The sequence below is a fragment of the Diceros bicornis genome, chromosome 12 (genome assembly GCF_020826845.1).
Source record: "Diceros bicornis minor isolate mBicDic1 chromosome 12, mDicBic1.mat.cur, whole genome shotgun sequence".
NCBI classification, from domain to species: domain Eukaryota; kingdom Metazoa; phylum Chordata; class Mammalia; order Perissodactyla; family Rhinocerotidae; genus Diceros; species Diceros bicornis.
In genome coordinates this window covers 16371055-16393596 of record NC_080751.1, presented here as the reverse complement: position 1 = coordinate 16393596, position 22542 = coordinate 16371055, and the positions used below count along the sequence as shown (strand labels likewise).

At 35.1% G+C, this 22542-nt stretch overlaps 1 protein-coding gene across 3 annotated transcripts in view; it reads right to left on the bottom strand.

Annotated features, from left to right (window-relative positions):
* The window catches only part of EXOC6B (exocyst complex component 6B), a 588554-nt gene that overhangs the window by 230892 nt on the left and 335120 nt on the right, over window positions 1-22542 (bottom strand). For all 3 annotated transcript variants that reach the window (XM_058550958.1, XM_058550957.1, XM_058550956.1), the window contains one exon: window positions 13689-13823. In XM_058550958.1, the coding sequence (XP_058406941.1) occupies window positions 13689-13823 (135 nt within the window). The remainder of the gene's footprint in view (window positions 1-13688; window positions 13824-22542) is intronic.

The following is a 22542-nucleotide window of genomic DNA, read 5'->3' as shown; positions in this document are numbered from 1 at the left end:
AAGCAGAAATTTCTGCTTGGAGACATCTCACACTTATATCCACTAAGTAACAGAATTGGAATATTAAATAATATCGATACGTCTCCATCGATTTTTCTTTTTTCAAAAGCACAGTGGAGTCTTTTCTATTTTACGTCTGCAAGACAAGCTATTATTTTGCTTCACCAAATAGAGAAACTGCCTTCACCGCCCTCAGCTATCTGCATCCTTTTTTACTTTCTTATCTCTGTTCAAAACTATACTCACTCTCGGGATCCTATTCCCATTTCTCTCTTCTGGGACTCCTTTCTTGTAATACAACCTCTCTATATCCTCTCTCTCTTCACTTTGCTTATTGTAAGTATCCTGAAATTTCAACTTAATGTTATATACTCCCACTAGTTAATACTATATATTCCCATTATCCTATCTCTCTAGTTTCTTTGTCACCAGGCTTCTTCAAAAATTGGTACACTTTGATGTTTCCTAAAATGTGTTCTAAGTAAGATCAATCTTGAAAAATGCTACAGCAACATCAAAAGAGTTCCTAGATCAAGTAAATTTGAAATCTCTTTTTAAGAGATTCATGTTGTACACTAGTATATAAAAGGCTCTAAGAAGTGCTATGGGACTAATGCTCCAAAAAACATATTTTCAGGACAAAAGGGCCTACATTGCACCAGGGTAATCAGGATTCCAATGCTAACAATCCATCAACATGGATTGGTCCAGAGTAACTCATGACCTCCATGCTACCACATCCAATACATACTCACTTTTTAGTCTGGTCTTACTTCATCTCTGTTAAACATTCTCTTCTAGAACTCTGTTCTCCTTTGGCTTTCATGACATGGTTTTCTTCTGGTTTTACTTTTACTTTTCTGGACTCTAATGCTCTTACTTTCGCTAGTGATTTCATCAACTCCTATGGCTTCCACTATCTCTATCCAAGCCCACCCTTGTTAAAGACCCATATATCTGATTGCTTCCTGGGAATTAAGACCCACAGAAATTTTGAAGACAGTAAGTCCAGGACTAGATTGACCATAATCCCCACTCTTCACCTGTTCAGTTCAGTCCAAGGCAGAGATCTAAGCAACATATTGGATTCCATTCTTTCCTTCATAGTCAGTCACTGTGTCCTGTAATTCTAACTCCTCAATTTCTGTCTAACTCATATCCTATTCTCCATTTTCACCTCTGTAATGGCTGCATAATTTTGCAATGCATTTACATACTATAATATAGGCACTGACTATGTTTACTTATATAAACAATGTTTCAGTGGGCACTTCTGTGCTTATATCTTTACATACTTGTATGATAATCTAATACTGTCCTTAATTCTCATTTTACTAAGAGTTTTTTTAATTAATAAACTATGTTTTACAAATTTGTAGAAATCTCATTTTACTAAGAGTTTTCTTTTAAACTAATAAAAAATAAATTTAGAAAATTTAAAGAAAAAGTGAGCAAAAAGTACAGAGCATTCACACATACTGCTTCCCCACCCCCCTCACTATTTCCCCTACCTTGCATTAGTGTTGAACATTTGTTACAACTGATGAAACAATATTGATATTTTATTATTAACTAAAGTCCACAGTTTGCATTAAGGTTTACTCTTTGTGTTGTCTGTACAGTTCTATGGGTAACTGACAAATGCATAATGTCATGTATTCACCACTACAGTACCATGCAGAATAGTTTTCCTGCCCTAAAAATCACTCTGCTCTATCTATTCATCCTTCCCTCATTCATCCCCTGAATCCTGGCAACCACTGATCTTTTTACTTTCTTCATAACTTTGCCTTTTCCAGAATGTCATATACTTGGAATCATACAGTATGTAGCTTTTCAGATCGGCTTCTTTTATTTAGCACTGTACATTTAAGCTTCTTCCATGTCTTTTTGTGGCTTGAGAGTTCATTCATTTTCATCATTGAATAACATTCCTTGTCTGGATTTATCACAACTTGCTTGTCCATTCATCTATTGAAGGACATCTTGGTAGCTGCCAGATTTTGGCGTTATGAATAAAATTGCTCTAAACATTCATGTGTAAGTTTTTGTGTGACTTAAGTTTTCAACTCATTTGGGTAATACCAAGAAGCATGACTGGTGGATTCCATGGTATGACTGACTATGTTTAGCATTGTAAGAAAGGAACAAACTGTCTTCCAAAATGGCTTTACCATTTTGCATTAGCACCAGCAATGAATGAGGGTTGCTGTTGCTCCAGCATTTGGTGTTGTGTTTTGTATTTTAGCCATTGTAATAGTTGTGCAGTGTTATCTCATTGTTGTTTTAATTTACAATTCCCTCTCCATTCTTTGGTGAGGTGTCTGTTCAGATCTTTTGCCCATTTTTAAATTGGCTTGTTTCTTATTGTTGAGTTTTACCAGTTCTTTGTATATTTTAGATATAAGACCTTTACTAGGTATGTGTTTTGTAAATATTTTCTCCCAGTCTGTGGCTTGTCTTTTCAATCTCTTCACCATGTCTTTCCCAGAGCAGAAGTTTTTCATTTTAATGAAGTCCAACTTATCAATATTTTCTTTGATGGAACATGTTTTGGTGTTGTATCTAAAAACTCATAACCAAACCCAAGGTCACTGAGATTTTCCTTATGTTATCTTCTAGGAGTTTCATAGTTTTGTGTTTTACATGTAAGTCTATGATCCATTTTGAGTTAATTTTTGTGAAAAGCGTAAGATCTATGTCTAGATTCATTTTTTTCTTTTCCACATGTGGATGTCCAGTTGTTCCAATACTACTTACTGAAAAGACTTTCCTGTCTCCACTAAATTGACTTTATTCCTCGCCAACTATCAGGTGACTATATTTGTGTGGGTCCATTTCTGGGCTCCATATTCTATTCTTTAATCTATTTATCTATTCTTTCACCAATACCACACTGTCTTGATTACTGTACTTTACAGTAAGTCTTGAAGTCAGATAGTGTCAGTCCTCTAACATTCTTCTTCTCCTTCAATATTGTGTGGGCTATTCTGGGTTTTGCCCCTCCATATAATTTTAGAATCAATTTTTCAATATCCACAAAATGACTTGCTGGGATTTGGATAGGGATTGTGTTGAATCTATAGAAGAACTGATATCTTGATAAAAATATTGTGTCTTCCTATCCATGAACACAGAATATTATCTCCATTTATTTAGATCTTTCTTCTTTCATTTCTTTTCAACAAAGTTTTATAGGCTTCCTCACATAGATCTTATTTATTTTGTTAGATTTATATCTATTTCTCTCTTTTTTTTATGTTAATGTAAACAGTATTGTGTTTTTAATTGCAAATTCCAGTTTTTTGTTACTGACATAATAAGACAGCAAATGTTTTTTGTATATTAACCTTGTATCTTGAACCTTGCTATATTCACTTATTACTTCCAGTAGTTTGTCTGTTAATTCTTTCATATTTTCTACTGAGACAATCATATCAACTATAAACAAAGTCAGTTTTATTTCTACCTTCCCAATCTGTAAATCTTTTACTTTCTGTGTTATTGGATGTTGAATAGGAGTGGTACGAAGGGACATCCTTGCTTTTTTCCCAATTTTAGCAGGAAAGCTTCTAGTTTCTCACCATCAAGTATGATGCTAGCTGTAGGACTTTTGTAGGTGTTCTGTATCAGGTTGAAGAAGTTCCCTCCCTATTCTAGTTTGCTGAGAAGTTTTATCACAAATAGGTGTTGGATTTCATCAAATGCTTTTTCTTTATCTATTGATATGATTGCATGATTTTTCTTCTTTAGTCCATCAATGGGATGAATTACATTAATTGATTTTTGAATACTGAGTGAGTCTTGCTGACCTGGAATAAATCTCACTTGGTTGTAGTGTACAATTCTTTTGATGTATTGTTGGATTAGATTTGCTAATATTTTCTTGAGGATTTTTGCATCTATGTTCATGCAAGATACTGGTCTGTAGTTTTCCTTTCTTATAATGTCTGGTTGGTATTAGGCTAACGCTGGCCTCATACAATGAGTTAGGAGGTATTCTCTCTGCTTCTATTTTCTGGAAAGCATTGTAGAGAAGTGGTGTAATTTCTTCCTTAAATATTTTGTAAAATTTTTTTTCAGCTTTATTAGAGTACAATCGACATAACTGTAAGATATTTAAGATGTACAATGTAATGATTAGATATAGGAATACACTGTAAGAGAATTCCCCACATCGAGTTAATGAACACATCCATCACCTCATATGTTTACTTTTCTTTCTTGTTTTTTGGTGAGAACATTTAAGTCCTACTCTCTTAGCAAATTTCACTTATACAATACAGTGTTATCAACTATAGTCACCAGGTTATATATTAGATCCTCAGACCTATTCATCTTATAATTGAAAGTTTGTTCTTCAACATCTCCCTATTTCCTTCACCCCCCAGCCCCTGGCAACAATATGTCTACTCTCCAAGAGTTTCACTTTTTTTTTTAGATTCCACATATTAGTGATAGCATGCAGTATTTGTCATTCTCATTCTGGCTTATTTCACTTAGCATAATGCCTTCTAGTTGCATCCACGTTGTTGCAAATGACAGGATTTCCTTTTCTTTTAAGGCTGAATAATATTCCACTGTGTGTATTATATGTGTGTGTGTGTGATTTCTTTATCCATTCATCCATCGACGGACACTTAGGTTGTTTCCCGATCTTGGCTATTGTGAATAATGCTGCAATGAACATGGAAGTATAGATATCTCTTCAAGATAATGATTTCAATTCCTTTGGATACACACTCAGAAGTGGAATTGCTGGATCATATGGTAGATCTATTTTTTACTTCTTGAGGAATCTCCATACTGTTTTCTATAGTGGCTGTACCACTTTACATTGTCACCAACAGTGCGCAAGGGTTCCCTTTTTTCCACATCCTTGCCAGCAATTGTTATCTCTTATCTTTTTGATGATAGCCATTCTAACAGGTGTGAGGTGATATTTCATTGTAGTTTTGACCTGCATTTCCTTGATGATGATTAGTGATGTTGAACACCTTTTCATGTACCTGTTGGCCATTTGTATGCCTTCTTTGGAAAAACATCTATTCATGCCCTTTGCCCATTTTTCAACTGGGTTACAGTAGTCACTTGCAGCGGTTTCAGTTATCTGTGGTCAACCGTGGTCCAAAAATATTAAATGGCAAATTTCAGAAATAAACAATTCATAAACTCAAATTGCTTGCCACTCTGAGTAGCGTGATGAAATCTTGTGCTCTTCCGTACCATCCCAGCCAGCATGTGAATTATTCCTTTGTCCAGCACATCCACACTGTGTACACTACCCGTCCATTAGTCACTTAGTAGCCATCTCAATTATCAGATCGACTGTCGTGGCATGGAAGTGCTTGTGTTCAAGTCACCCTTATTTTACTTAATAATGACCCTAAAGCACAAGAGTAGTGATGCTGGCAATTCGGATATGCCAAAGAGAAGCCAAAAAGTGCTTCTTTTAGGTGAAAAGGTAAAAGTTCTCGACTTAATAAGGGCAAAAAAAATGACATGCTGAGGTTGCTAAGATCTATAGTAATTTTTATTACAATACATTGTTATAATTGTTCTATTTTATTATTAGTTATTGTTGTTAATCTCTTACTGTGCCTAACTTATAAATTAAACTTTACCACAGGTATGTATGGATATGAAAAAACATAGTATATATAGAGTTCGGTACTATCTATGGTTTTAGGCGTCTACTGGGGATCTGGAAATGTATCCCCCATGGGTAAGAGGAAACTACTACATTTGTTTATTTGCTATTGAATTGTATGAGTTCCTTGTATATTTTGGATATTAACTCCCTATTGGATATATGGTTTGCAAATAATTTCTTGCCTTCATTTCATTTTGTTGATGGTTTCCTTTGCTGTGTAGAAGCTTTTTAGCTTGATGAAGTCCCACTTGTTTATTTTTGCTTTTGTTGTCTTTGCTTTTGGGGTCAAGTCTATAAAAATCACTGCCAAGACCGATGTCAAGGAGCTTACCCCCTATGTCTTCTTCTAGGAGTTTTACACTTAATCTTACGTTCAAGTCTTTAATCCATTCTGAGTTGATTTTTGTGTATAGTGTAAGATAGGGATTCAGTTTCGTTCTTTTGCATGGGGGTGTCCAGTATTTCCAACACCATTTATTAAAGAGACTGTCCTTTCCCCATTGTATAGTCTTGGCTCCTCTGTCGTAAATTAATTGACCATATATGCACGGGTTTATTTCTGGGCTCTCTATTCTGTTCCATTGATCTATGTGTCTGTTTTCATGCCAATACCATACTGTTTTGATTACTATAGCTTTGTAATATAATTTGAAATCAGGAAGCGTGATGCCTCCAGCTTTGTTCTTCTTTCTCAAGATTGTTTTGGCTTTTTGGGGTCTTTTGTGGTTCCATACAAATTTTAGTATTGTTTCTTCTATTTCTGTGAAAAATACCTTTGGAATTTTGATAAGGATTACATTGAATTTGTAGATCTCTTTGGGTAGTACGGACATTTTAACAATATTAATTCTTCCAATCCATGAACATAGAATATCTTTCCATTTATTTGTGTCTTCTTCAATTTCTTTCAACTAGGCCTGGTGTTTTCTGTTTTGGAAGGTTATTAATTATTGATTCAATTTCTTCAATAGATATTAGGCTATTCAGATTATCTATTTCTCTTTGTGTGAGTTTTTGTAAATTGTATCTTGCAAAGAATTGGTTCATTTTGTGTAAATTATCAAACTGAGAGTATAGAGTTGTTCATAATATTCCTTTATTATTCTTTTAATGTCCATGGAATCAGTAGTGATGGCCCCTCTTTCATTTATGATATTAGTAATTTGTGTCTTCTCTCCTTTATTCTTGGTTAGCCTGGCTCAAGGTTTATCAATTTTATTGATCTTTCTAAGAACCAGTGTTTGGTTTCATTGACATTCTCTTTTGATTTTTTGATTTCATTGATTTCTGCTCTAATTTTTATCTCTTTTCCTCTGATTACATTGGATTTAATTTGTTCTTCTTTTTCTAGTTTCCTAAGGCAAAAGCTTAGATTATTGATTTTAGACATTTCTTCTTTGCTAATATATGCAATTAATGCTATAAATTTCCCTCTAAGCACTGCTTTCACTGATGACACAAATTTGGTAAGTTGTATTTTATTTTCATTTAGTTTGAAATACTTTGTAATTGCTGAGACTTTTTCTCTGACCCATAAGTTATTTTGAAGTGTGTTGGTTAATCTCCATATATATTGAAAATTTCTAGCTATCTTCATTATTTATTTCCACAGTTTAATGCCATGTGTTCTGAGAGCAAATTTTGTATGATTTCTATTCTTTAAAATTTGTTAAGGTGTGTTTTATTACTCAGAACATGGTCTGTTTTGGTGAATGTTTTTATGAGCTTGAGAAGAATATGCATTCTGCTGTTGTTGGATGAAGTATTCCACAAATGTCAATTTGATCCAATGGATTGCTAGTACCATTCAATTCAACTATATCCAAACTGATTTTCTGCCTCCTGGATAGAGGGGTTTACTAAGAGATTTTAGCAGGAAGAGATGTTGACATAGTATCTCTTTAAACACTCATATATTTTTTCTCATTTGATCTATTAAAGTAGTGAATAATTTTAAACAATTTTCTAATAGTAATCATCCTTGCATTCTTAACCTGACTTTTATCCCTAGTTTCTATGTACTTTTGGATTTTGCTTGACATTCTATTAGCATGATTTTTATATCAATATTTACCTTTAATTTTTCAGATTATCTTTTGTGGCGTCTCCGTTTTTTGAATCACTGTTATGTTGACTTCACAAAAATGAACTAAAATATTTTCCTTTTTTCTCTATGATCTGGAATAGTTTAAATTATACAGAAATTATTTGTTTCATGAAGGCCTAAATGTATTTATTGGTGAAATCATGTAGGTCTTGCCCAGTTTTAAGAAGTCTTTAATAACATTTTCATTTCTCTCGTAGTTTTTAGTCAATTTTCTGTATCTTCTTGAATCATTTTTAATCACATATTTTCCTATAGATCCTCAAACTTATTAGCACAGAGAAACACAAGTATTCTAGCTATTTCATATCCTCTCATTAGGAATTTTGAGAAATTGTGATTTATTTATTCCTTCCTTTCTTCTTTCTTTTCTCCTTCGCTTCCTTCCTTCCATCCTTCTTTCAATCCTTCCACCCCTCTTTCTTTCTTCCTTCCTTCCTTTTAATTAGACAGGGTAAAATGTTATTTTTAAAAATGCAACACATCCTTGCTTGAAATCTCTCAGAGACTTTAGTAGGAGAAAGTCTAAATCACCTATCAATACAAAACAAAATGCTTCACAAGTTGGCACTGACCTACTTCTCTATCTCACTGCTACCCTTATTCTACACTGAGTAAGTCTGGTTTTATTTTATTCTTTCATCTTTGTACATAAAGTTGCTTTTCCTAAAAATATCTCTTACTCTCTCCTCATCCTTTCTCTGCCTGGACACCTCCTGCTGGTCCTAAGATCTATTCCAACTTATGCCTTTTCTGGGAATTCCTCCTTTAAAGTCTCAAAGCTGAAATAAGCACCACTTATCCTCTGCGGAATTCACCTCTTCTTCTGGACCTATATATGTTGGTTTCCCTCGGAGCTCAATCCTCACACCTTTTCTCTATCTATATCCAATTCCCAGAAGAAAGTCAGCCAAATGGCATTAAACACCATCTTTACATTGATGAATTCTAAATTTTTATCTGCAGCTATGACTTTGCCCTGTCAATTCAATATCTCTTTGCAGATGACTACTAAATATCTCAAGCTTAATATGTCAAAAAATGGAAGTCTTGATTCTATTGCCCCTCCCCAAATCTGTTATGCTCTCACTGTTCCCCATCTCAGTGAACGGCACCATTATTCATCCAGTTTATTTAGCTCCAAAATCTTGGAATTATACTTGACTCCACTCTTTCTCTTATAACTCCATACCGCATTCAGCAGTAAAACTTGCCATCCCTACTTTCAAAAGTATTTCTTACCACTTCGGCCCCCACCACTGCAGTCCAAGCGACCATTATCTCTTACCTAGACTGCTGCAATAACCTCCAGATTAGACTCTCTTCTTCCACTCGTACTGACCTACAGTGTATTTATTTTCTACACAGCAGTGTTACCCATTAACATATAAATCAGATTATCACCACCACTCTCAATCTTCTAATGGCCTCATATTTCATTTTAGAATAAAATCCAAAGTATTTACTGTGGCCTACAAGGCCAGAAATCATCTGACTCCTGACTGTCTCATCTCTTACCACTCCTACCACCAATGATAGATACATCACTGCCAGACTGACCCATTTGCTCTTCCTTGAACACATCAATACCTACTATTGTACTGTTCCCTCTGATCGGAATGCTTATCTATCAGAAATTCAAATGATTCCATTTCTCATTTCACTCAGGTCATTAACTTGCTTCCTAGTTCTTATCACTATCTGACATTAAATTAGATTTTTTGTTTGTTTATCATCTATCATTCCCTAGATGATATATAATAGATATATAACTAGAATATAAGCTTTGTAAAGTCAGGAGATTTATTTATTTTGTTCACACCTATAAGTTGCCTGGTATGCAGCAGATGGTTTATAAAAACTGTAGAATCAATGAGGGATGGGATGTATTTATTGTATTATTCTGGTAGTTTTAGCATAGTTCTTTATAAAACTTACAGTGTCTGTCTTCCCTATAGATTATAAACTCTAAGTCCAAGGACTAAGTATTTTTTCTGTCTCTACTCAAGAAGCTACCAGATTGTTGCATAGTAGGTACATAAACAATATTCATGATGGAGTAAATTAATAAATACCTTCATTCTGTTTTGTAAGAGAGTGAGGAAATTCTTATGAACAAGAAAAGCTAAAAATGCCAGCTTGATTATGTCACATATGGCAGAAACAAGAGAGAACTGTGCAAGAAAATACCTTGAAGATTCTTATTGCCCCTTTTTCAGTATAAAGGTTTCCATCTGCAAGGGAAAGTTTTCTGGAAACAGTAGCTTAGGAAAATACACAACATGAGCTGTCATAATTGCCATGTTTATACTGAGTTCTGGGTTAGCTGGTCTGAAACAGTCCTGGTAAAAATAAACTTTCAATACGCTTTAAGCAATCAGTGTTTCCAATAAGCACTGTCAACATGACCTTTAGTGGTCTCCAGAACTTCTCCTTTACTAAGTATTTAACTGGCTGCTCAACCCCTATGGCTTCCTGTCTGCCTTTAATTTTCCTCCACAATTTTAATGCTGGAGCAACAACAAAATACACAGGCCATCCTTTGGGAGGATTTCTGACCATAATTTGAAAAGCCCTTGAAATAAGCAAATTGAGATAGGTTAGGGGAAGAGTGGCAGTACATATTACATATTCCCCATACGACAGACAAGTATAAACGAACCTCACGCTCTAACTCCCTAACACCGTATTCTCTGCTGAACACTCAATTATAGTCCCTCCCACATTCTCTTTCCTGGAGAAATTTTGCCTTCCACAGTAAATCAGGTGGAAATATTTTTTGATAAAATTATTACCCATGCTCCATAATAATGCTAATATTTAAAAGTAATTATAATTCCTATTAAACTGCCTAAGGTCATCCTGAAGTTCTTAAAGCTCTTGTCATATTTTCATACTCATCCTTGCAGCCTCTTTATAAATAAATCTTTTACTCAATAAAATAGTATCAATATTAATATAATGAGACATTATTGAAAAGTTTATAAGTAATGATACCAACATAATATGATGTATAATAAATTTTAAGTAATTTTATAGGTAATTTAAAACAAACAATCCGTGGTCACATCACAAATGTGTAACTCATCTAGCAGCTGACCTAACCACATATGTACATAAAGAATATTTTGTGGTTGAACATCTAATTTTTTTCTTTTTTTCCAGGTTTATTGAGGTATAATTGAAAATAAAATTATAAGATATTTAAAATGTACATTGTGGTATTACATATAATACGTATATATTGTGAAAGGATTCCCACCACAGTTATTTAACACATTCATCACCTCGCATATTTATCTTTTTTGTTTTTGGTGAGAACATTTAAGTTCTATTCTCTTAGCAAATTTCAATTATACAATACAGTATTAGCAACTATAGTCACCATGTTTTACATTAGATCCTCAGACCTTATTAATCTTGTAGCTCAAAGTTTGCACCCTTTTACCAACTTCTCTTTATTTTCCCCAGTCCCTGGAAACCATTTTTCCACTCTCTGTTTCTATGAGTTTGAGTTTTTTTCTAAAATCCCACATACAACTGATACCACGCAGCATTTGTTCTTCTCTGTCTGGCTTATTTTACTTAGCATAATGCCCTAAAGGACCATCCATATTGTCACAAATGGCAGGATTTCCTTATTTTTCATGGCTGAATATGAATGTGTATATATACACATTATGTATATATACCATATCTTCTTTCTCCTTCATCTGTTGGTGGGCATTTAGGCTGTTTCTAAGCCTTGACTATTGTGAATAATGCTGCAATGAACATAGGGCTATATTTATCTTTTCAAATTAGTATTTTCGTGTTCTTTGGATAAATACTCAGAAGTAGAATAGCAGGATCATATGATAGTTCTATTTTTAATTTCCTGAGAAATCTCCAGACTGTTTCCCATAGTGGCTGAACCAGGTTATAGTCCCACCAACAATGTACATGGGTTCTCTTTTCTCCACATCCTTGCCAGCATTTGTTATCTCTTGTTTTCTGACGATAGCCATTCTAACAGATGTGAGGTGATATCTCATTGTGGTTTTGATTTACATTCCCTTGATGACTGGTGATATTGAACATCTCATTTACCTATTGGCCATTTGTAGGTCTTCTTTGGAAAGATGTTTATTCAGTTCCTCTGCCCATTTTTCAATCAAATTGTTTGGTTTTTTTTGCTATTGAGTTGTATGAGTTCTTTATACATTTTGGATATTAACCTCTTATCAGATACAAGATTTGCAAATTTTTTCTTCCATTCCATCAGTTGCTTTTCATTTTGTTGGTTTCCTTTGCTGTGCAGAAGCTTTCTAGATTAATAGATTTCTAGATTAATCGTTTATTTTTGCTTCTGTTGTCTTTGTTTTTGAAGTCAAATCCAAAGAAAACACTGTCAAGACTGATGTCAAGGACTGATCCCCAATGTTTTCTTCTATGAATTTTATGGTTTTAGTCTTACATTAAAATCTTTAATCCATTTTGAGTTGATTTTTGTATATGGTGTAAGATAAGGATACAGTTTCATTCTTTTCCATGTGGCTGTCCAGTTTTCCCAGCAACATTTATGGAAAAGACTGTCCTTTCCCCATTGCATATTTGTGGCTCCTTTGTTGTAAATTAATTGACCATATATGCATGGGGTTATTTCTAGGCTTTCTATTCTGTTTCACTGATCTATGTGTCTATTTTTATGCCAAAATCATACTGGATTTTTTTTTTTTTTTGGTGAAGAAGATTGGCCCTGAGCTAACATCTATGCCAATCTTCCTCTATTTTTTGTATGTGGGACGCTGCCACAGCATGGCTTCATAAGCAGTGTGTAGGTCTGCGCCTGGGATCTGAACCTGTGAATCCTGGGCTGCTGAAGGGGAGAGCGTGAACTTAAACCACAATGCCACCGGGTTGGTTCCTCCCATACTGTTTTGATTACTATAGCTCTGTAATATAATTTGAAATCAGGAAGCGTGATGCCTCCAGCTTTGTTATTCTTTCTCAAGATTGCTTTGGCAATTTGGGCTCTTTCTCATTTTTTTTCTTATAACAGGAAAGGAGCAGATCATACAAATAATTGTTTTTCTTCTCTTACACCCATTCTCAAGGGAAGGTACCAACAATAGGGAAAGAGGAAAAAAGATAGGAAAAAGTAGACACCAATAAACATAAATCATGATTTCAACTCTACAACTTTACATCTAATTAATATCAACTTCTGGATTTCAAAAGATTGATATAAATTTGTTTCAAAACCAAAATAATCAAAGAATAACAACAACAAAAACTTAAAACATAAATGTTGGCCTTATGTCAGAACCTATCATTTTAGTGTTTAAAATGTTGCTCTGTTACTTTTTCTGCTTAAAACTTATTTAAAGCTCATATGGCAATATAAACGAATTCTTATGACTCTTTTAAATTAAGGCATTTACTCTCTAGAAACTCATCTACCATCAATCCTTCTTTTGCTCTATGAGTGTCATTTTTCCCATTTGATCCAACACAGCATCAAAACTAGTGCTGTGGCCTTGTGAAATGATCATAAAATTGCAAGCTACACAAGGGACAGAAATTCCTCACTAAAAGGTAAGATTAAAAAAAATTGGACAACGGACACAGAAAGCTAATTAAAAATTTTTAATTGATGTTGATTTCAGCCATACCCACTATTATCCAGACCATACTTAAGAACTCTTGACTGTCCTGGAGGCCAACTGAGGAAACAGCAAAATATAAGGAAGATTGTAGACTTTTTTTAGTTTAAATACCCACAAATTAGCATTGGTATTTGTTTTTTTAAGGAAATCATAGCACTTATTCTCAAGAGCATGTTGTGAATCATACTACTATGCATCCTGGAAGAATTAAAGCGATGTTAGGTAGAATGCCCCAGACCATGCACACCAGAAGCAGTTCTACAGTACTGTAGCGCCTTCTCACCTTAAAAGTTGTGGTGCCATAGAGCTTGGTGGTGTGGACTGTCTCTGGAAGCACATTAGTGATATTGGTGATGAATTCTTCCAAGTACTTACAGGATTTCTCCAAGTGTGTTGTATTGATAATAATCTGGACAAGCTAGAAAATAATAAGCACATGTAAAAGTCATTTGACTATTCACCCTAGGATAAATGGCTCAGTATGAATCTGTTGGTACAAGAAAAACAAAAGTCAGGGTGGCAAAGGCCATCCGTATTCTGTAAAGGGTATGTTAAAGCATGGGCTTAGGTATTACTTCCTCTATGAAGACTTCCCAAAGCATCTTGTATTTCCCCATACTGTAGGGGCACTTGTCACTCTATTTTAAACACGTTTTCTTCTGTTTAAAAAAGACTAGACTAAAATCAAAAACAGCTGGTGTTTAGCATAGTGCCTGGCAATAAAAAGTTGCCAAATGAATGAAATAAATGAACTCCCAATAAAAGAACAAGAATGATTGAAATGGTAAAAAAATGTTTCAAAATTAGCCATGATGAAGAGAGAGCTGTTGGAACAGATTGCAGTATATTAACAAACTACATTAGTTTATGGGGAAAAAAAACATGGGCACTGAAGTCAGAGAAACTAAGGGATAAACTTGATCTCGAGCAAGTTTCTTTACCTCTCTAAGCCTGTTTCTTTATCTGTAAAATGTTAACAATAATTTCTAAACCTCAGGGTTACTGTAAGGATCAAATATTCTTTTGTTAATACTATTTCCCTTTTCTTACAGAAGAGAACCTTGTTTTTTTTTGTGACGAAGATCAGCCCTGAGCTAACATCCAATGCCAGTCCTCCTCCTTTTGCTGAGGAAAATCAGCCCTGGGCTAACATCCGTGCCCATCTTCCTCTACTTTATATGGGACAAGGCCACAGCATGACTTGACAAGCGGTACATCAGTGCGCACCCGGGATCCGAATCCCGGGCTGCCACAGCAGAGCGCACTCACTTAACCGCTGCGCCACCAGGCCAGCCCACAGAACAGATCCTTAAAGAAGAGAGTACTGGTAAGATAAAAAGTCATTTATAAATTACTTTGAGAGGAGGATAAGGAAGAATAACTATTATCGTCTGTATAGAATTAAAGTTTCTAAGCACTTCACAATTCATTTTTTTATATTGTCTTCCCAGCAACCTGGAGAAGTAAATTAAGTGGGCATAATTATTACTTCCATTTTACTATACCAGAAACAAAAATGAAATGATTTTCTCTAGATCACATAACCTAAATGGAACTAGGACTCAAATCCAAATCATCTACCTTCAAATTACGGACTCATCTAAATGACTTCTGACAGTGCCTTTTAGCATAAGCATAAGATGGCAGCCCTAGGGCCGGCCCCGTGGCTTTGCGGTTAAGTGCGTGCACTCCGACGCAACGCTTTTCCGGCCATGCTGAGGCCGCGTCCCACATACAGCAACTAGAAGGATGTGCAGCTATGACGTACAACTATCTACTGGGGCGTTGGGGGAAGATAAATAAATAAAATTATTAAAAAAAAAAAACAAAAAAAAGATGGCAGCCCTGGTCTGCTGCATGTTTATGGATGTTAGGCTGAAACATCAGATTCTGGGTCTTCCATCAACTAAACTTCTCCATGCTTTGATTCTAGCCCATGTAAAAAACTAAATTAAAAAAGGAGTGGTACTTTTTTCAACTATGAAAACTATTCATATTCCTCAGAGCCTAAAAGAAATAAAGAGAAGATGGAATAAAACCTTTTTTTTTTTGGTCTCTCTTTTCTACCTCTTTAACTTTTCATTGTCATAAGAATACATCTGGTGGTGGGGCTGTGGCAGGTAGGCGAAGTTCTGGTGTATAAGGCTATGGAAGAACTTAGGTCTTCTTTTAGTCTAGCGAGATAGTGAGCGGGCAAGAGTGGGTAGATGATACTAAGGGGAAACTGGAACTAAAGATGAAGGGAGGTACTACACATTTTTACAATCAAATGATATTTCAAAATAATATTTAAAAGTTGGAATTATACTTCAATAGAAGTCACTGTATTATACTGTGGAATATTAAACAAAAATATTAATAGGACTATAATCAGTAAGTTCATTCTTACCTCTTCAACAGCACCCAGCACAAGGCTAATGTACACAATTTATTCTCAAAAAATGCATGTCAACTCAGATGACAACTCTTGAGTAATAGATTGGACTAAGGAAAAAGGTACCTCTCCTTGACTAAGGTTCAGCCAGAAGAGCTGAAGAAAACATCTACTTTTGAAACATGATGACAAATGGCAAAGACCCAGACATGCAGTTCCAACAAACATGAAAGTCAGGGCAACACTGGGACTGGATCTCTGTACTATTCTCCAAACTCATCATATAAGTTCATATTCATCACTAGGCTCTTTCCATTCATTCTACATTTTGAATTTGGAGACCCAGAGTTTTGGACACAGATACTATCTCCTATAAATTTACCCCAAACATTAGCCTTTTAACTTGAGAGTGCTCTAGGAAAAAACACCCACCAAAATAAGCAATCCATCACTCTCTTCCTTTCAACATGTTTCTCCCTCAGAGGACTAAAATTTAAATTGTCTAAATTAAATCACTCTTCTTCCTGAGTGGGAAGGTGACTACTGGCAAGGTTGTCTTGATGTGGAAGTCAGAAAAGTAAGAGAGTTAATTTGGAGAACTGAAGAAATTCTATTTTAAAAGCAGCATTACCCATAGGGAACACATTCTATCTATCAAAAGAAATCCTAATAATAAGGAGGAATCGTGTCATGTTATAGAAATAAAAAATAGTGGCAGTCAAAGAGAAAATTGTCCTGTTTTGCAGGATATTGGCAGTTTAAAAAAAAAAAAAGGAGGCGGCTTCACTGGGTACAGTAGTAATTTCCCATGACTTTTTAAAGATCTGTCAACACAAAAGATCACCATGAATTACATCAGTTGGCTGTCAGTCACTTTTGAAATGTTTCATTGCTGAGCATAGAATAGACTATTAAAACACTCTAGGATTACAGTAGATACCATGTCATTTTCAAAAGGAATATTGTCTGTTAATGAGGTCTAAGTGATCTCTACTCCTGAATGACAGCTAACCAAAATCCTCACAAGGGCATTTACAAATGTAAAGCCAGATACTTTGGGGGTAATTTTGAACTTAAGGATGAAATGAAGCAATTTCAGATATCAACTTCCATCATACTTCGAGCTCCTTTGATATTTTTAACCCCTACTTCCCACTCTTTTTACAAAAATATACCACTAGAGCAATCCCAACTGTTGTTTCGAGGACAAGGAACTAACAACAGATTAGATATTGGTTATGCCTTATATACAGTAAAGTTCTATGAGGACTATCCAAAAAAAGAAAACACTATAAAGCAAACAACCACTTCTCACAACTAAATGATAGAAGTCACTTAGGTTAAAAACTATTAAGCAACAGAAAATTTTTCTGTCTCTCCTTCCTGGTATCAGAGAGAATCTAATGAGGAAGGCACAGAGTAGACTGTGGAAGTCACTTCTTCTCCATCCCTGCTCCAAACACCCCAGTGGAGCCTGAACCATGATAACAGGTAGCTGTTCATATTCTTGACAAACTCCAGAAAAGAAAATGTCTTCATCATCTTCAATAGTTCAAAGCCCTAAATTCCAAGAAGAAGCTTCTATTCCCAACTATAAACTACTCCTGGAGCATACATATCTACTTATATTAGAATTGATATTATCTTGTTTCCCAAGATAGTACACCGAAGCTCCAAAGGAAATAACCCAAAGCAAGAAAATGAGAAGTCCTACTCCTCTCCACGCCACCAACGCCTCTCAACTGTTAGATCTGTAAGAAGATAAAGAACTAAAGAGCAGCCTTGGTTCTCATTCACAAAAATAAGCTATCCCTAAGACTTCAAGGAATTTTATCTCCATTTCACCCAGCAAGGTATAAAAAGCTTTGTCAACTACTTATTTTATACCATCTCCAAGGCAAATACCTAAAATACTAAAATACGTGGAACTACTGGTTCCAAATTCAAAGGTCCAGCACAAAGCTTATATTTGACAAGACTTAAGTATAAAATGTTTTAACATAATATCAGCAATATCATTGCTGTTAACAATAGGGGATGAAGAGACAAATGGTATGTGAGAGATAAATAACACAGGATACAGCCATGTGATCATCAATCTAAATTATATTAAAAACAAAGGGTGACTGCAAGGCATTGGTCAGTTATTCAGCTCTCCTGCAACACTAGTATAATCATAAAAATATAAATATTCAATATGGTATCACTAATAGGAATTCTGAATTTCTTTAACTTTACCGTAAGAACCTACTTACCTACTTTCTTTTTTTCTTTCTTCTCCTTTTCATTAAGTAAGAACTCCTATGTGCCAAGGAATTGGGATACAGCTGTACACAAAGACTCATGGAGATTATAGTACACACATACACATGTATACATACGGTATAACGTCAGGTGATAATAAGCACTAAGGAATAAAAATGAGGATAAGGAGTTACCTGGTGATGGTAGGTCTGAGCTATTTTGAGATAGGGTGGTCAAGGAAGGCCTCCATATGGACTCAAATAAAGTGAAGGTATAATATTTCTATCATCTATAATAAACTCTTTTTAATCCAATTTCTATCTTAAGCCTTTCTATCAATACACTCTTCACAAAGAAATAGGGTATCCTTGATTCATCTTAAAACTTTCTTGCAAACTTAACTAATTCTCTGATATTCTGAAATTAATAAACTGGTGGTTTATTTCCTTTCTCTCCATGATAATGATGTTTTAAAATTAGCAAAGTGAAAGAGCAAAAGTTTCCAACAAAAGAAATCTTATTTCAAAACTTTCTTCAAATCTTATTTTTAAAAGAAAATTTATTTCAAAACTTATCTCAAATCCTATTTCCAAACTACTTACTGGTTGTGTGTTCTTAGGCAAAGTTACTATCTTTCATCACCTTAAAATTGAGATAATAACATCAATGTCATATCAAAGAAATAATAAATATATTATAAATAACTAAATATAAATACTAATATAAATAATAAAGTGTGGAATGTAATATACCAAATTTCTGAGATCTATTAGTGATATGGACTAACTAATTATATCTCCAGCTAAATATGGCTTAAGAAAATATACGACGATCCTGGCTAGCCCCACTTTAATTCATATCCACTAGCCAAAGTGGGCACTTAATGCTATGAAATAATCTCATTATCAAGCATGAACCAATTCTCTTTTCCATATGCCAAGAGATACCTTCTCTCTCCTTCAAACCCAACATTTTCTCTCAATCTCCACTTTCAGCTGACGACTCTTCTTTCTCTGAGAAAACTGAGCATTTGGAGCCTGCCACCATAACATATACTCAACCACCACCATCTGCATCCACATACTCTGGTTCTGATCTGCTACCAGAGGTGAACTTTTATACTACCTAAAGCTAATCCCTTTAATTGTGCATTAGATTCTAAACTATCTCCTACTCAAGGACATTACTCCAGAGATTTCCCCCTTTCTCCCACATCATCAACTTTCTGCTTTCTATTGCATCATTCTCATCAGAAATAACATGCCGTTACTTCTATTAAAAAACAAAACAAAAGCTTTTGCTTAACACACTTCTCTTGCCACGTACCACCTCATTTCCTGGCTTACCTTTAACAAAATTCCCTGAAAGAGTTGTTTTATATTTGGTGTCTCCAATTCCTCTCTTCCCATTCTTTAATTTTTTTTAAATTTATTAAATAAACGCTTTATTTTAGGATAGTTTTATATTTACAGAATAGTTCCAAAGAGTTCTCAAACAGTCCACACCCAGTGTCCCCTATTGTTAACATCTTACATTATTATGGTACATTTGTCACAACTGGGGAACCAACATTGGGACATTACTATTAACTGAACAACACACTTTATTCAGATTTCACTAGTTTTTCCCTAATGTTCTTTACCTTTTTCAGGATCCCATCTAAGATACCATATTACATTTAGTTGTCACGTCTTCTTAGCCTCTTCTAGTGTGTGACAGTTTCTCAGACTTTCCCTGTTTTTGACGACCCTGACAGTTTTGAGAAGTACTGGTCAGGTGTTTTATAGAATGTCCTTCATTTTGGGTTTGTTTAATGTTTTTCTCATGGTTAGACTGGGGTCATGGATTTTGGAAGGAAGACCACAGAGGTGAAGTGCATTCCCATCACATCATATCAAGGGTACATGCTATCAACATAACTAATCACTGATGATGTTAACCTTGATCACCTGACAAAGGTAGTGTTTGTCAGGTTTCTTAACTATAAAGTAACTTTTCCCTCCTTCCATAATCTACTTTCAGGAAGCAAGTCATAAGCACAGACTATAAACAAGGGGTGGAAAGCTAAGCTCCACTTCCTGGAAGGGGTAATATCTACATAAATTATTTGAAATTCCTCTGTACAGGACCCATTCTCTTTTAAACCTACTCCATCAAGAGTTTACTACCATCATTCTATTAAAAGTGCTCTTACTGAGGTCACCAACTTACTCCAAGTTGCTAAATCCAATGGTAATTCTTAATCTGCATCTCACCTGATGTATCAGCAGTATTTGTCATAGTTGACCACACCCCCCTTCTTGATATACTTTCTTCACTTGGCTTCCAGGTGAACCTACTCTCTCGTTTCTCCTGTTTGTTTTGTTTTGTTTTTTCCTACTTCCCTAGTGGCTCCTTCCCAATCTCTTTTGTGAGTTCCTCTTTTCTCCTGACTTCTTAATAAGCCCAAGGGTTCAGTCCTTCATCTTCTTCTCTTCTCCATCTTTCCAAATTCCCTTAGTAATATTATCCAGTCAGGTGGTTATAAATATTATTTATATGCTTCCAAATTTTTATCTCCAGGCCAAATCTCTTTCTCAAACTCCAAACTCATATATACAACTGCTTACTCAATATCTCAATCTGTTATGTCTAATAAACACTACAACTTTAATATGTCCAAAACCAAACACCCAATACTCCGCCACCCCAAATTTTGCTCTACCTTAAGTTTTTGCCATCATAGTTCATGGTATATATAGCCTTCTAGGTGTTCAAATCAAAAAATCTTAGAGTTATCTTCAATTCCTCACTTTCTCGCTTCCTTTACACCCAATCATCAGGAAAGCATGCTGGCTCTACACTCCAAATCTGATCAGTTGCCACCACCTCCATGGCTCCCACCCCAGCTTCCATCAAATCTCACTGGATTATTGTCATAGCCTCCTACTGTTCTCCCTGTTTACACCCTACAGTCAATGTGATCCTTTTGAAATATGTCACAGCATGTCACTGATCAAAATCCTACAATGGTTCCCCATTTCACTGAAAATAAAAGGCACACACTATAGAGTGGCCTACCATGAACTTCTGGTAGCTCTCTAATCTAATTTCCTGCTTCTCTTCCCCTTGCTCACTCCACTCCAGCTACCAAAACTTCCTTATTATTCCCTGACCTTGCCAATAACTTAACTACCCTGAGATCTTTGCTCTAGTTCTAATCTCTGCCAAGAATTTCTTTCACCTTCAATGATAACTCACCATCAAGATCTTTTTAATAAGACCAACCTTGAACCTCCATGAGACTTCTAATTTCCTTAACCCAGGTTCTTTCTCTTCTCTCCATAGCATTCCCCACCTTTTATCACATAAATGATTTGCTTATTTATTTTGTTTATTATATGTTTTCTGCCACTAGAATGTAAGCAAGGATCTCTTTTGTTGTTCTTGTTGTTTTTCACTTATTTATCCTTAGGGCTCAGATCAGTGCCTGTCACGTAGTAGGCACTCAATAAATATTGTAAAGTTAATAAATAAATTATTTATCTTAACAGGACATCTTGTTCTTATCTTCTGACTTCTCTTAGTTGAAAAACCCCATCTCTGTACCAGACCTGACAATCACTGCTTACCTGCCCAGACCTCTTTCTTAAATAATAATAGGTAATATGCATTGAGTTTTTACTATGTACCAGGCACTGTTCTAAGCACTTTACATGTTGATTTAATCCTCACAACAATCCTATGAAATATATGCTATTATTTTCCCCATTTTACACATAGAGCCAAGTAATTTGCCCAAGAACACATTGATTAAGGGGAGAGCTAGAATTGGAACCCAGGCAGCCTGCTTTAGAACATACATTCTCAACCACTGCTCAACTGCCCTCTTCCCACAGCCCTAGGAAAACAGCTGTACCTGCTGACTGAACTAGGGACAATCACTTAGGGTCTGAGAGAGCAAGGCATTCAAGTTACAGTAGGTGCAAGAACTGAAAGGTAATGTTGAGTTGGCTCAACATGGGGAAGCAAAGAACCCATGAGAAAAGCAAGAAAGCCAGTGTATACAGAGAAAAAGATAAAAGGATGGACAGAAAAAAGAAGAGATAAGATACCATGTAACCTCCAAACAAGACAGGCAGACAGACAGACATTAGCTTATAATCCTAAAAGAATTGTCTGACAACCTGAAATAGGATTCTGTGAGTTATGTGTGCTTAGAATACTTCTATTGTTTGAGTGGATATCTGCTCACTGTCATAAAACCATCTCTAACTAGAACAATTTCCATGTTACTAGGGACCTCCTATAAAATCTCTTTCTTTGTTATGATGATATAAATAAATCAATATGAAAGTCAGTACATTACAGTAAAAGTGAGTAAGTTTGGGAAAAAACAACCTGGACTTAGGTCTCATTTCTATCACTTTACTAGCTATATGACCTTGGTCAATCTCTCCGAATTTTACTTATGCCTTCTATAAAATGGAGATAATAACACACGCCCAACCTGTTTCAAATGTTTTGTACTAAATGAGAT